Here is a 14,399-nt window from a genome sequence, read left to right on the forward strand (position 1 = left end):
TTACTTTTTCGTCTGCTTGTTTCTGAGCGACATGAGTTAACAATTTCAGCTACAATTGTTGACTTATCTCTATTTCGTCTGCAATTCTTATAGTTGTTGCTTAATATATGATGGATATATTTAAGAAGTTTATTTCACTCTTATATAACATTTTTGGAGTAAGCAGACCAGAGCTTGTATGGTGGCTCTGTGATGCTAGGAACCTAGGCATCCTACTAATTTGTCATTCCTGGCGCATTGCCCTGATTGACTTGGTCCAAGTTAGTTCACCACCTCACCTTCTGAAAAGAGAAGCCCCTTCCCTTTGATATCACTATATGGAAGATGCACACATTGCTTTTGTTCACTTTCCATTGACCAGAGTGTCGTCATGTGAGCACTTCTAGTTCCAGGGGACATCGACAATTTTGGTTTTTATTCTGGGGGTTATGCACTAAAATAAATGCATAAATAAATAAAAATCAGGGTTCTATTACTACTATAGGAGAGAAAAATCGATATTGGAAGACAACTAGGAGTCTATCACAAGATCTCAGTGTTTTGTATGTAATCATTCATTTAATCCCTGTCTTTTCCATATACTTCTTCTACCCTCAACTTTCTCTCAGTTCAACCTCCTTTTTGTTTTACCCTCTCCAAAAAATAAACTTCCAGTTTTCCATTGCCCTGGGGAAGATGATTTAGAAGGTCTAGCTGCTTCTTTTTATTTTTTTAAATTAACTTATTTATGTATTTATTTATTTTTGGCCGTGTTGCTGCACACGGGCTTTCTCTAGTTGCCGCGAGCGGGGGCTACTCTTCATTGCATTGCACGGGCTTTTCATTGTGGTGGCTTCTCTTGTTGTGGAGCTCGGGCTCTAGGCACGCAGGCTTCAGTAGTTGCGGCACGCGGGCTCTAGAGCGCAGGCTCAGTAGCTGTGGCGTGCAGGGGCTTAGCTGCTCCACAGCATGTGGGATCTTCCCGGACCAGGGATTGAACCTGTGTCCCCTGCATTGGCAGGCGGATTCTTAACTGTGCCACCAGGGAAGCCCGCAGGTCCAGGTCTTTATCCCTAAAGATTTCAAACTGCCTGAGTCTTGACAGACTGGAATAAGAATCCTCCCCAAGAATCTTTCTCAGTATGTCTGAACCTGGACGGAAATAAAATTCCTGTTCTGACCTTTGTAGGCAAGGCCATGGTGGAAGGCAATGGGTTATGCTCCAGATGTGAGGAAGTGCAATTATCTTCCACTCAGCGACTTGCAGAAAATGAGGCACACTGCTTCCCATAAATGACTTGTCTTGCAACCTTCTGAGCTAGTCATACCTTCTTTGAACCTTGGTTTCTATTTCTACCAAATGGGACGGATAACACCGTTGTCACTAGTAGCGTTGCTGTTAAGTAAGACAGCTAATAGCTTTGGAATGTCTAAGCACAGTGCCCCCGCACATAGTGGACAAACTATAAACCGTAGCTTGGAGTGGACGAAAAGAGCTGGGAAAAAAAACAAACAAACAAACAAACAAAAAAAAAAAGAGCTGGGAGCTTTAAGCTAGTCAGATTTGGGAGTCTGGGTAGGGCCTAAGAGGATGGCTTCACCGGATTGGGCCAGCCGAAGGGGGCGGGCCCAGAGGGAGGAGCCAGCCGCGTCCCGCCGCAGCCCCCAGCTTTGAATCAAGCGCGGTAGTTTCAGGCGGTGGCCAATCCTAGGACAGCATTTCCTTGCGTCAGTTGTTGTTGAGGTTCAGAGCCACGCGTCTCTCACCAATATCTGTTCTAGCCGTTGCTGGTATACACGTGCTCGGCTCTTTCATGTCCATCCGTTACGACTGAGCGGACCGACAGAAAGTCTCAGTTAACTTCCTGAGTATCCGGCCTGGAAACAGACTCTCGGCTACTCGCTCCGAACATGTAGTGCAGCCCCAGCTTCCCCTTCTCTGGAAGTCGCTGGCCGCCGTTCAGTCAGGAGTAGTAGTACCAAGATTCTAGTTCTTCTTACGCGACTTGCTAGAGAAGCAAAAAGTTGCTTTTTTCGAGGAAGCCAGGGAGGAAAGGTATCACGCAGAACCAGGTGGTGCGGGTGGGGAATGTCCTTGGGCAGGATTGGGGCTGGGTCCTGGCCCTTTAAACTCGAGGGGGAGGATCCGGAAGTGGATGGGCGGGGCGAAGGGCCCTGGTATATAAGAGGGCCCAGCCGCGCGGGGTCTCCAATCTGCCATTTTCTGTCCACGAATAAGTCTCTGGCTTTCCAAATTCTCTGTTTTTCCCACAGGCACTATCCCGTCCGCTGGCCCACCACCTCAGGCGAACGATGGCCGCAGAGTCCACAGCCACTGCCGCCATCACCGCGGAGCTGGTTTCCGCCGATAAGTAAGCTGGACCGTGGAGAGCTTGAGGCACTGGCCAGTCCGCAGGGAGGGGGTGGTGGACGGAGGCTAACCGGGAGGGACAGACCGGAGGGTGGGAGGGCTTTCCTTCCAGTGAACAACCGTCGCTGTTCGGGGAGGGCCGGACACTGGAGAAGCCCACTTCTAGCAGAGAGCCTCGCTCATTGGCAGTAACGCCGGTCGGCTGGCGCCCCCTGCCCCGCTTTTCGCGGTCGCCATCTTGCCGGGGGCAGCGGCGGCTGTCTCCATCGCCTGCCCCTCTCCTTCCTCCCCAGGCCCGGGGCTATCGGCGGGAAGGCGGGGCCCCGGCGCGGCAGTGTACCTTCACGTCCCTGCTGTCCCCGCACTCCTGGCGTGCGCCTCCGGTAGGATCTCCAAACACATCGGGAAAATAACCAACAGAGATTTGGCGCCAAAAAAAAAAAACTGCACGAGGGAGGAGGCCGGACCGGTGGATCGGGATGGGCGGGGTCTCTCGGGGGCGGGGTCGTGCGCTCGTGCGTTCGCTTCCCCCCGCCGGCTTTGGAGCAGGGGGCGGGGCCCTGAGGAGGCGGGAAAACTCCATTGTTTGGGGCTGCGGCTCCCGAGCGCCTCGGACTTCCGCCGTGGGACGCGGTGAAGCTTGTGCCCCGCGGTCTCCTCGCTCACCTGATACTCTCCTGCCCTCAGCAAGGCCCATTTCTTTTGTCTGTGGTGGAGAGCATCGTGGTTCTTTTAGACTTTGGGAACGTTGGCGGGGGACTTGGCTGCTTCTGGGGGATTTTATCGTGAGGCGAAGCATCTTCTAGCGCTGCGTCGAGGTCTTTTCACTTATTGCAGTGTTTGGTTGCTAGGAGAATGGGCAGTATTAAGCGCGAAGTGTTAACAGAAGGACTGGCAGGAATGATAGAAGACATGATTGCTATGAAAACGGCACAGTGCCACTCTGACATAAAGGTATTTTTTGAACAGTGAAGGGAAACAGGCCGTTATTCGAAGAAACAAGAAATAACCCAAATTATTAAGTGGCAGACTCTAGGATAAACCCTAGTATTTCAAGTTTTTATTCCCTCATTACTCATCCATTCCCCCATCCCCAAAGCTTGAGAGGAAATTGCATGAAAATCTAATTAGCTAGTTAGAACAATAAAGGCATCATTCCTTAGTTAAGTAAGTTCCTGGGGCAATTCAGGGGTAAAGCGTTTCAGTCGTTTAAGAGGGAGGGTAAAGAAAATTTATGTGAGTTTAATAAACTACTAAGAATGCACATTATAATTCCAGTATAGCCATTGAAAGAATAAAAAACATGTTTAACTTCCAAACCAGTAGAGAGAGAAAATTGAATGAGAAATAAACCACAATTCAGAGTTGATTTTGATACTGCTTTCATTGCTTAAGTGGTGAATGTTGGGCTACAGTTTTGTCATCTGTTAAAAGCTACAATTTGGCTTCTGTCCCCTCATGCCATTAAACAACGTTGCTAAAGGTTATTAATGGTTGTCTAAATGTTAAATTAGTCTTTGTCCTTATTAGTTTTCTAAATAGTTTTAAGTAGTTAATGTTTTTGTTTATGTTACAAAAGAACATAGCAGTTTGTACTGTAGTGGTAAGGAGGAATGAGAAAGCTTAGAAAGAGAAAATCTTATGTGATGCATTGAATTTTACTTTAACTGTCTTATAATTTCTGAGCTACTTATTCGTACCTTTAGATGAGAGATGTCAAAGTAAAAACAAGTGGTTTAGCTCAGTAATCCTTAAAGTTCTGGGGTTTGTCGTTCCTATTTCCATAAGTGGAAGGTTCATCTGTGTTGGTGTGGGGCTTATTTTGGTGCTTAGTATTTGGCTGTTTAAAATGAGATGGATAACCTCTTGTAAGTTAGCTTTATGATGAATTAATGTCACTGTAATTAGCATATATTTGTGTGAAAGATTTAGCCAATGTACCTGTGTACCTATATTTTGGTTGGGTGGAGGAGTTAGGTTCAGTATATTAGCTCAAATGTGTAAATGAGAAGAGTCTCTCTTGGTGGACCTGCAAAAAAAAATCTATTTTCAGAAGATTTAAAAAAAAAAATTTTTTTCCCCCCGGTTGTGCCACGCGGCATTATACGATCTTAGTTCCCCCCCCCAGGGATCAAACCCACACCTGCATTGGAAGCACGGAGTCTTAACCACTGGACCACCAGGGAAGTCCCTGATCTTGTACTCTTAAGACAATTTACTCATCACATCCATTAACTTTGGTAATCTTTATATGCGTATCCGAAAGTATTCTCCACTTACCACTTTAAACAACTGAGGCTCAGGGAGGGACTTCACTGGTGGTCCAGCAGTTAAGACTCTGCTCCTAATGTAGAGGGCCCGGGTTCAATTCCTGGTCAGGGAACTAAGATCCCGAAAGCCACACAGCCTGGCCAAAAAAAAAAAAATTGGTTAAAAAAAAAAACACTGAGGGGTGGTGGTGGTGGGATGAATTGGGAGATTGGGATTGACATATATACACTGATATGTATAAAATAGATAAATAAGAACCTGCTGCTGTATAAAAAAATAAAACTGAAAAAAATATATAGAGCAATGCAGAAATAAAAAGACAAATTCACAATTGTAGAAAAAATAAAAATGCCAAAAAATAGTAAGATTAATTGCAATTTTACAATTTGGGCTTTAAACATACACTGTTTCTTGGGCTATGACAGTAGGGTAAAATGACCCAGTTTGTATAAATTTTATGAGGCTTGATAAATGCACTTAATAATTGTCAGCTCATGACAAAATTAAATGACTCAATGAATGTTAATCTCTCCTTTCATATATCTAAATGCCTTGGTACAGTTTCAATATGTGGCATATGTATTGTAGTATAATCTATTAATAACGTGGATCAGAGAGAAGCAAAAGTCAAGGACAAATGTAATTTTTTGTGAGATGTACATTATTTTTTTTAACATCTGTATTGTAGTATAATCTATTAATAACGTGGATCAGAGAGAAGCAAAAGTCAAGGACAAATGTAATTTTTTGTGAGATGTACATTATTTTTTTTAACATCTAGCTGATTACCTTTGGATGTCAATTAAACATTACACCCTCTTGAAAAAAAAAAAACACTGAGGTTCACCCTAAAGATTCCACAAAAAAAAGATCATCGATTGGAATGCTTAATATTGTTAAGATGTTCATACTACCCAAAGAGATCTATGGATATGCATCCTAAAATTCATAAGAAATCTCAAGGGGTCCCAAATAGCCAAAACAGTTTCTTTTGTTTGTTTGTTTTTGGCCACGCCTCGAGGCTTGTGGATTTTAGTTCCTTGACCAGGGATTGAACTGGGATCCTAACCACTGGACTGCCAGGAAATTCCCTGCCAAAACAGTTTTGAAAAGAACGAAGTGTAGGTCTCACTTGCTGATATCAAAACATTGTGCTACTGGCATAAAGATAGACAAATAGAACAATGGAATGTAAAAGAAAGCCCAAAAATCCTTGCATATGGTCAAATGATCTTTGATAAGGATGCCAAGACCACTCAATGAAGAAAGGACATTCTTTTTTTTCTTCTTAAATTTATTTTTTTATTTTTGACTGCATTGGGTCTTTGTTGCTGCATGCGGGCTAAGCGGTGAGCGGGGCGGGCTTCTCACTGCAGTGGCTCCTCTTGTTGCGGAGCACGGGTTCTAAGGCATGCGGGCTTAGTTGTTCCGTGGCATGTGGGATCTTGCCGGACCAGGGCTCGAAGCCATGTCCCCTGCATTGGCAGGCGTATTCTTAACCACTGGGCCACCAGGGAAGTCCCGGGATATTCTTTTCAACAAATGGTGTTGGGAAAACGGGATATGCACATGCAGGAGAATGAAGTTAGATCCTTATTTTACACTGTATACAAAAATGAGCTGAAAATGGATTAAAGACCTAAATGTAAGACCTGAAACTATAAATCTCCCAAAAGAAAGCATAAGTTAAAAGCTCCATGGGAATTCCCTGACGGTCCAGTGGTTAGCACTCACTTTCATTGCTATGGTCCAGGTTCAGGCCCTGATTGGTGAACTAAGATCTTGCAAGCCTCTCAGCGTGGCTTAAAAAAAAAAAAAAATTCCCTGCCAGTTTTTCAGTACATTTTATTGAAGTACAGCATACTACAAAAATGCACAAATGGTAAATGTACAGTTGAGTGAATTTTCACAAACAGAAATTAGAAACAAAACATTATATGGAAACTTCTCCCCCCCAACCTTTTTAGTCATACTCCTCCCATCAAGCCTAGCTCTTCTGACTTCTAACATTACAGTGTCATAGGGGGATGTTGAACTTGTATTTATTTGTAAGGGTACCATAAAACTTTATAGGGAGGGTCTTGCCTGGTGGTCCAGTGGTTAAGACTCCGTGCTTCCACTTCAGGGGGTGCAGGTTCGATCCTTGGTCGGGGAACTAAGATCCTGCATGCTGTGTGGCACAGCCAAAAAAACCCCAAAAAACTTTATAGGGAGGATGACAGATGATGCTAAATTTCTATGATGACTGGGAGCCAGGAAAACTGGGTTCTGTTTCTGAAAACTGGGTTCTGTTTCTAGCTGCTGCGGTGGACCTCAGTTTTCCCATTTGTTAAACGGTGGCAGTAGTGGGGAGATTGTACAAGGAAATTTTTTTCAGGAAAGTTTTGTGAAGCAGTTTTCTTTCCTCCTACTTACTGGCATATTTTCCCTATGTTTATTGAGCATTTGTCTTATTTAGTAGAGGCGCTGTGGTTAAGGAGACAGAAAAGATCTCTGCTTTCAAATGGAGCTTCGACTACTGGGATAGAGACCATGAATATATAGATTAGAGAATATCAGTGATAAAGGGCTATGCAAAGAATTACCCTAGTTTTAAGGTGATGTGAGGTAACTGGGTGGTTATTTATATCTAATTAATTAATTTACTTATTTATTTTTGGCTGCACTGGGTCTTTGTTGCTGCGCACAGGCTTTCTCTATTTGCAGCGAGTGGGGGCTCCTTTTCGTTGCGGGGCGTGGCTTCTTACTGTGGTGGCTTCTCTTTGCGGAGCGCGGGCTTCAGTAGTTGTGGCACGTGGGCTTCAGTAGTCGTGGCACACAGGCTTCAGTAGTTGTGGCTTGTGGGCTCTAGAGCGCAGGCTCAGTAGTTGTGGCACATGGGCTTAGTTGCTCCGCGGCAGGTGGGATCTTCCCCGACCAAGGCTCGAACCTGTGTCCCCTGCATTTGCAGGCGGATTCTTAACCACCACTGCACCATCAGTGGGGGAAGCCCTGGGTGGTTATTTTAGATTGGACGATCAGGGATGGCCACAATGAGATGAATAACAAGGGCCCAGCTATATGAAGTTTCTAACTGGGAAACTTCGTTCATAGAAATAGGGATAGCAGAGAATGTGGATACAGAGGCAAGCAGGTTGGTAGTTTTGGTGGTTGAGGAAGGGAGACTTCCTGTCTGATGGTTTCTATTTGCTCAATGGGGTGTGAAGCAAGGTCTGCTTAGAAGTAAGGGGGAATGGAGTAGGGTGTAGGAGATTTGAGGAGAGATAGTAATGTTGGAGACTTGGAAGACATATTCTAGGGAATGTGGTAGGATTGCCAATATTGTCCTTGTTTCAGATTTGGGGCCAAGAATTTAAAGAGAGTGCAGTCAGTGCTGTTGTTTCTTAAATGTTCAGCTTCTCTGCTCTAGCAGACACAGAATAGATGGCTAGAGGGTTAAGACCTCTTGTGGAACTTAAAAGTTTGCCAGAAGAAAAGCCTTCTTCACAGGCTGAGGGTTTATGTTAAAGAAAAAAAATCTTTAAGATAAAACAACTGGAGATTTGTGGGGTTTTTTTTCATGACTGGTTGTCTGCCAGCAGCTACCTATTTGGTCTCTTGGTGCTTCCTTTCCTTCCCCTTAGATAGCACCATCTCTGCATTCAAACGTCCCAAGATGGATGCTTTTAAAAACATTTTCTCTGTGATATATGCGTTCAGTTGCTTTCTTTGCTTCTTCCCTTCATAGCCAGGCTTCTTTAGATAAGAGTCTGCAGGATTTCTGGTGTCCATTTTTCCCCCTCTTCTGTTTGCTTATACATTTAACAAATGTATTCAATATATATTTTAATATGTCAGGTTTTAGAGATACAAAGATGAATAAGGTGTCAGTTTCTGGTCATCAGATCACAATCTAATTGGACAGGTGTGTTCTGAGAATATACACATTTGTTCAACCTGTCTCGATCTGGCTTCTTCATGTCATTTAAACAACATTGCTAAAGGTGATCATGGATTGTCTAAATGCTAAAATAGTCCTTATTCTTAGCTTTCTAATGAGTTCTTTTTGCTGCCTTTTTGGCACCTCTTTGCTGCCTCTGATACCAGACACTCCCTCCTTAATTATGTCTTTTGATGCTGCCTCCATTTCTTCCTATCTTTCTGTTCTTTCATTGTTAATGATTGCTAGAATCTATTGATTCCTTATGTGCCAAGCATTGAACTAAGCACTTTGTGAACTTTCTCATTTAATTTTCAAAACAGATCCTGTGAGATAGGTACTGTTAATAGTTGAGGAAACTGAGGTACTTCATATGGTAAGTGGCAAAGTCATTTGTCGTTAATCCTACCCTAGTGATTCAGAATTGGTCACTTTAACAAATATTGATTAGATACCAGGCTTTGTGCTTGGTGCTAGGATGCAGTTTAGGATAAGATAGACATGGTTTCTTAGATCTTAATCCTGATGGGGAATACAGAAAGTCAGTAGGCAATTGGAGTACAGAATGAGTTATGATGGGGTCATGTAACTGGGTAAGTTACTTCTCTGGAAAATAGCCACAAGGTTTTTTGTGAGAGGATTAAATGAGAATGTAGTAGGCACTGCTATGTCTGACAGATGTTTGCTCTGAATTGCCTATTGAATGTTATCCATTTATTTATTTATTATTTTAAAAATATTTATTTGGCTGCGCTGGGTCTTAAGTTGCGGCCTGTGGGATCTAGTTCCCTGACCAGGGATCAAACCCGGGACCCCTGCATTGGGAGCCCAGAGTCTTAGCCACTGGACCACCAGGGAAGTCCCTGAATGCTATCCATTTAGGTGTTCCATAAGCACCTCAAAACCAGCTCAGTAGGTACACCCCAATTTTCACTAATAATCTTGCTTTTGTACCTTATTTTGGTTGGATAGCACTCAGTTTCCCAATCCCAGAAATAAAAATTCTAGATTCCCCCTCCCTCCTTTTTCAATTTCTAAACAGTTACCAATATTTAGCAGTTTGGTAGTCTGTAACAGGGCTTAGAAATGTAAAGCCTAGAGGGCCAGATAGGAAAAAGTGAAGTGGTGGTGGGGATTGAAGTGAATTGTCCTTTAAAGGGCTAGGTCACTGTTCAACTTCAGCTGATTGGGGAGAATGTATGCCATAGTGGCAGGTATTTCTAATATTTAAAGAATATTGTAATTATTTCTTTGACTAGGAAATACATTCCTGGTTCAAAATCCAGAAGGGGAAGTACACAGTGAAATGTCCCTCCAACCGTTATTCCCTAATCACATAGGTTTTCTCCTCTGAGTCCACCAGTGTTAGTAATTTATTATGTGTCCCTCAATGCTACCTTATGCATATACGAGCAGATTGTATGTAGTTATTAATTCTATATTATTGTGTAAATGGTAGCACACTTGATACATTTCTTAGCACTTAGCAGTATATCTTGGAGATGATTCCTCATTAGGGCATAGTTTCTTTCTTTTCTTTTTTTTAATGGCTGCATTGTATTCTATTCTGTGACTGTCTCATAATGAGTTTCCTATTGATGGACATTTGAATTCTTCCCAGAATTTAATTGTTACAAATTGTGCTTTAGTGAATAACCGTGTAACCCTGGACTCATATATCTATAGGATAAATTTCTACAAGTGGAACTGCTGGATCAAAGAGTGTTCATTTGTTGTTTTTGATAGATATTGCCAAATAGACCTTCATAGAAGTTTTGTGAATTTAAACTTATATTAGCAATATATGTGAACACCTGTTACTCTTACATTCTTGTCTTTGACTATTTGATGGGTAAAAAAATGCTTTCTTACTGTAATTTTGTGTTTCTCTGAAGAATGAGTGTGAGCATGTATTTAAATGTTTGAGATATTTGTGTTTCATTTTCTGTGAATGTGTTTATATCCTTTAATCTTTTCCTGTTGGACCTTTTTTCCTGTTGATTTAATATTCTGTATATATTCACTAAGTTAACCTTTTGTGAAATGAATGAGATGGAGTAGAATTTATCAGTCTTACATGATTTCTGAATATGAAAGGTTTTCTCCCGATGAGTTACAATGTAATTCGCCTGTGGTTTTCTTTAGTACTTTTCTGGTTTCAGAGTTTACATAATGATTTTTCAGGAGAAGCAGAAATCCAGATTTTTATGTGATATCTTCATAGTTTTAAATGTAGTAACTACCATAATTAACATTAAAAAATAATTGTGGGTAAACATGTCTATGGCTCAGATAGGACATGAACCTGAGTTTATAATTTTTTTTCTAATATGGTGCTTGTTACAGTGTGGTCCCCAAACCAGCAGTAGCAGCATCACCTAGAAAGTTGTTAGAAATGCAAATTCCTGGACCTCATAATAGACCTACTGAACCAGAACTCTAGGGTTGGGGCTCAACAACGTGTTCTTTTTTTTATATAAATTAATTTTATTTATTTTTATTTTTGGCTGCATTGGGTCTTGTTGCTGCGCGTGGGGTTTCTCTACTTGCCTCAAGTGGGGGCTACTCTTCATTGTGGTGTGCGGGCTTCTTGTTGTGGAACATGGGCTCTAGGCACGCGGACTTCAGTAGTTGTGGCACGAGGGCTCAGTAGTTGTGGCTCACGGGCTCTAGAGCTCAGGCTCAGTAGCTGTGGTGCATGGGCTTAGCTGCTCCGTGGCATGTGGCATCTTCCCAGATCAGGGCTCGAACCTGTGTCCCCTGCGTTGGCAGGCGGATCCTTAACCACTGCACCACCAGGGAAGTCCCCATATTAATTTGTTTAATTTCTAGTCTTAAAATAGCCTTCATTTTTACTTTTTTCCCCTTAATTTTTCATTACAGAATTGAAGAAGATGCCCCTGCTCCTTCTACCTCTACAGATAAAGTGGAGAGGTAAGATTATTTACATGGTGCAATTAGATTTATATCTGGAACATAGACTAAGAGCTATATAACTTGAGGGCAGTTTGTTTCATTATTTTCAATAGGTAACGAATAAGACTGAATGTTAAAGTACCTATTTAAAGTATGGAGTCCTGACAATGATGTCGTCAGGTTTTTTTGTATTTGATTAAGATATTAGAATTGAAAAACTTGTTTAATTCTTCTTAGTACCCAACATGCCTGGCAAATGCTAACTTATTTTTCTGTTGTTGTTGTGGCATGCAGGCTCAGTAGTTGTGGCTCGCGGGCTCTAGAGCACAGGCTCAGTAGCTGTGGCGCACGGGCTCAGTTTCTCTGCAACATGTAGGATCTTCCCAGACCAGGGCTCGAACCCGTGTCCCCTGCATTGGCAGGCGGATTCTTAACCACTGTGCCACCAAGGAAGTCCCTAACTTATTTTCTTTAAAAGTATTTTATTTATTTGTTTATTGGCTGTGTCGGATCTTAGTTGCAGTGCAGACCTCTCTCTAGTTGTGGTGCACAGGCTACTCTGTAGTTCTGGTGTGCGGGCTCTCTAGTTGTGGCACATGGGCTTATTTGCCTCACAGCATGTGAGATCTTAGTTCCCCGCCTGTGTCCCCTGCATTGGAAGGCAGATTCTTAACCACTGGACCAGCAGGGAAGTCCCTAACTTACTCTTTCTTTGAATACTTCTACTGATTTAGATCTCTGTTTTGTAAGGTTGCCATTTTCAATTTTGTTGTTATTCTGGTTGAAAGTTTTAAATTTTATATTGAGCTCACATGTACTTCCATGTAACTTCCCCATCTGGATGTGACCGTGGTTTTTAACCAGAGGTAAGCATAATAATTAATTAACTAGAAAGCTTATCCAAAAGGTAAATGCCTGGGTTGCATTCCTAGAGATTTCATTTCTTAAGCTTTTAGTGTATGAGTGTTTTGGAAAAGCTTCCTGTTAAATCTTAAGCTCACTTAGGTTGAAAATTACTGTTCTAAATTCTGTTTAATCCTTTTTGCAAAATATCTGCACTTTTTAAGAGTCTTTAAGTTTTTCATTTGTTTCATCATTTCACTTTGTGGTCTTAAATTCCATTGTTATCTTGGTTATTTAAACCATGTCTTTTACAAATACTACCTACTGATTTGTGAGTCAGTCTCGTTTTGGGGTGGAAGAAGTACTGCTCAGGATTGGTCCTAAACACACATTCGCGTAACCTTTTTAGAGTCTTGGTATATACCATAGTATTAAATTTCTGGACTGAGAATAAGGTATAAATGTAGCTAGGCTACTTCACCCCTGGAACACTGCTGATATGTGATTATTAATATTCTAAGCATTGATGATCTTTTGAGGAGCATGATAATCTGATTCTGAGAGAAACTTGGAAGGATGGTTGGAAAAAACATGACTAGTCTCATAAATTTGTAACAGCTGATCTGAAATGGTTATTTAGTACTGCCTGGCAACTATAGCATGTTTCCCTGGCCAAGTTGTTCTCCCATTCTGCTGAGTAACTTCTTAATATTCAGTACCGTCACCTGTCTTCTTGCTCTTACTTGATGATTTTACTTTTTAAAAAAATTTGATTGGGGACTACCTGGTGGTGCAGTGGTTAAGAATCCACCTGCCAACACAGGGTACACGGGTTCGAGCCCGGGTCCGGGAAAATCCCACGTGCTGCGGAGCAACTAAGCCCGTGAGCCACAACTGCTGAGCCCATGTGCCACAACTAATGAAGCCCACGTGGCTGAGCCCACGCTCCGCAGCAAGAGGCCACTGCAATGAGAAGCCCATGCACCGCAACGAAGAAGTTGCCTGCGTGCAACTTCCGAGAAAGCCTGCATGCAGCAATGAAGACCCAATGCAGCCAAAGATAAATAAATATATAAAAAATTTGATTGTTTAGTAATAAGCAGTTAGGAAGAGGAGTTTCTTAATCTATCTTAAATCTGTACCCACACATTCTTTTCTTTATTTATTTTTTCTTTTCTTTTTTATTTATTTGTTTGCTCTCAGTCTTTGTTGCAGCCGGCGGGCTCCTTAGTTGCGGTACCCGAACTCTTAGTTGTGGTGGGATCTAGTTCCCTGACCAGGGATCGAACCCGGGCCCCCTGCATTGGCTGCACGGAGTCTTATCCACTGTGCCACCAGGGAAGTCCCGCATTCTTCTGGATGTGGGTCCATGCTCTTATTCAGAGGTTCTAAAGGTGCAGTCTGTATGCCCCTGGGATCCCCAAGAACCTTTCAGAGATTCCGTAAGGTCAAAATTTTTCGTATTGGTAGACCGTTTGCCGTTTTCGCTGGTTGACATTGGCACTAATGGTGCAAAATCAATGGTGGGTAAACCTGCTGGCCCTTTATTTAACAAAGGTCAAGGCAGTACAAGTAGTTCACTCCCAGTTTCACTTCTGTTGCTTCCACGATGAAGCAATAGAAACTAATAAATTTATTCTCAGTCCTTCACTACATGGTTTTAGAATAATCTGTGTGACAAAATGGGAAATAGGAATGCTAATTCTGCACCCTGAAGTAGGTAGGTAAGATGGTTGTCTTTAAGAAAAGTATTTGTATGACTGTTTGAATAAAGAATTAAATTTTGGGGGCTTCCCTGGTGGCACAGTGGTTGAGAGTCCGCCAGCTGATGCAGGGGACACGGGTTCATGCCCTGGTCCGGGAAGATCCCACATGCCGCAGACCGGCTGGGCTCGTGAGCCATGGCCGCTGAGCCTGCACGTCCGGAGCCTGTGCTCCGCAACAGGAGAGGCCACAACAGTGAGAGGCCCGCATACCGCAAAAAAAAAAAAAAAAAAAAAAAAAAAAAAGAAATCTTTCATGGAATTCTGGATTTCAAAGGATGAACAACAGACTTATTACTCAGACTTGGGTATTTGGCAGATGGTTTCTCAAAAATTA

General features: G+C 42.4%; 1 protein-coding gene across 3 annotated transcripts in view; it reads left to right on the forward strand.

Annotated features, from left to right (window-relative positions):
- The first annotated feature begins 2,186 nt into the window (after nt 1-2,186).
- NASP (nuclear autoantigenic sperm protein) overlaps nt 2,187-14,399 on the forward strand; it is a 30,614-nt gene continuing 18,401 nt past the window's right edge. For 2 of the 3 annotated variants that reach the window (XM_032643850.1, XM_032643832.1), the window contains exons 1-2: nt 2,187-2,351; nt 11,424-11,474. In XM_032643850.1, the coding sequence (XP_032499741.1) occupies nt 2,293-2,351; nt 11,424-11,474 (110 nt within the window). In that variant the 5' untranslated portion in view covers nt 2,187-2,292. The remainder of the gene's footprint in view (nt 2,352-11,423; nt 11,475-14,399) is intronic. The other variant, XM_032643841.1, reaches the window with a different exon arrangement.

This window comes from Phocoena sinus, chromosome 1 (assembly GCF_008692025.1).
Source record: "Phocoena sinus isolate mPhoSin1 chromosome 1, mPhoSin1.pri, whole genome shotgun sequence".
NCBI classification, from domain to species: domain Eukaryota; kingdom Metazoa; phylum Chordata; class Mammalia; order Artiodactyla; family Phocoenidae; genus Phocoena; species Phocoena sinus.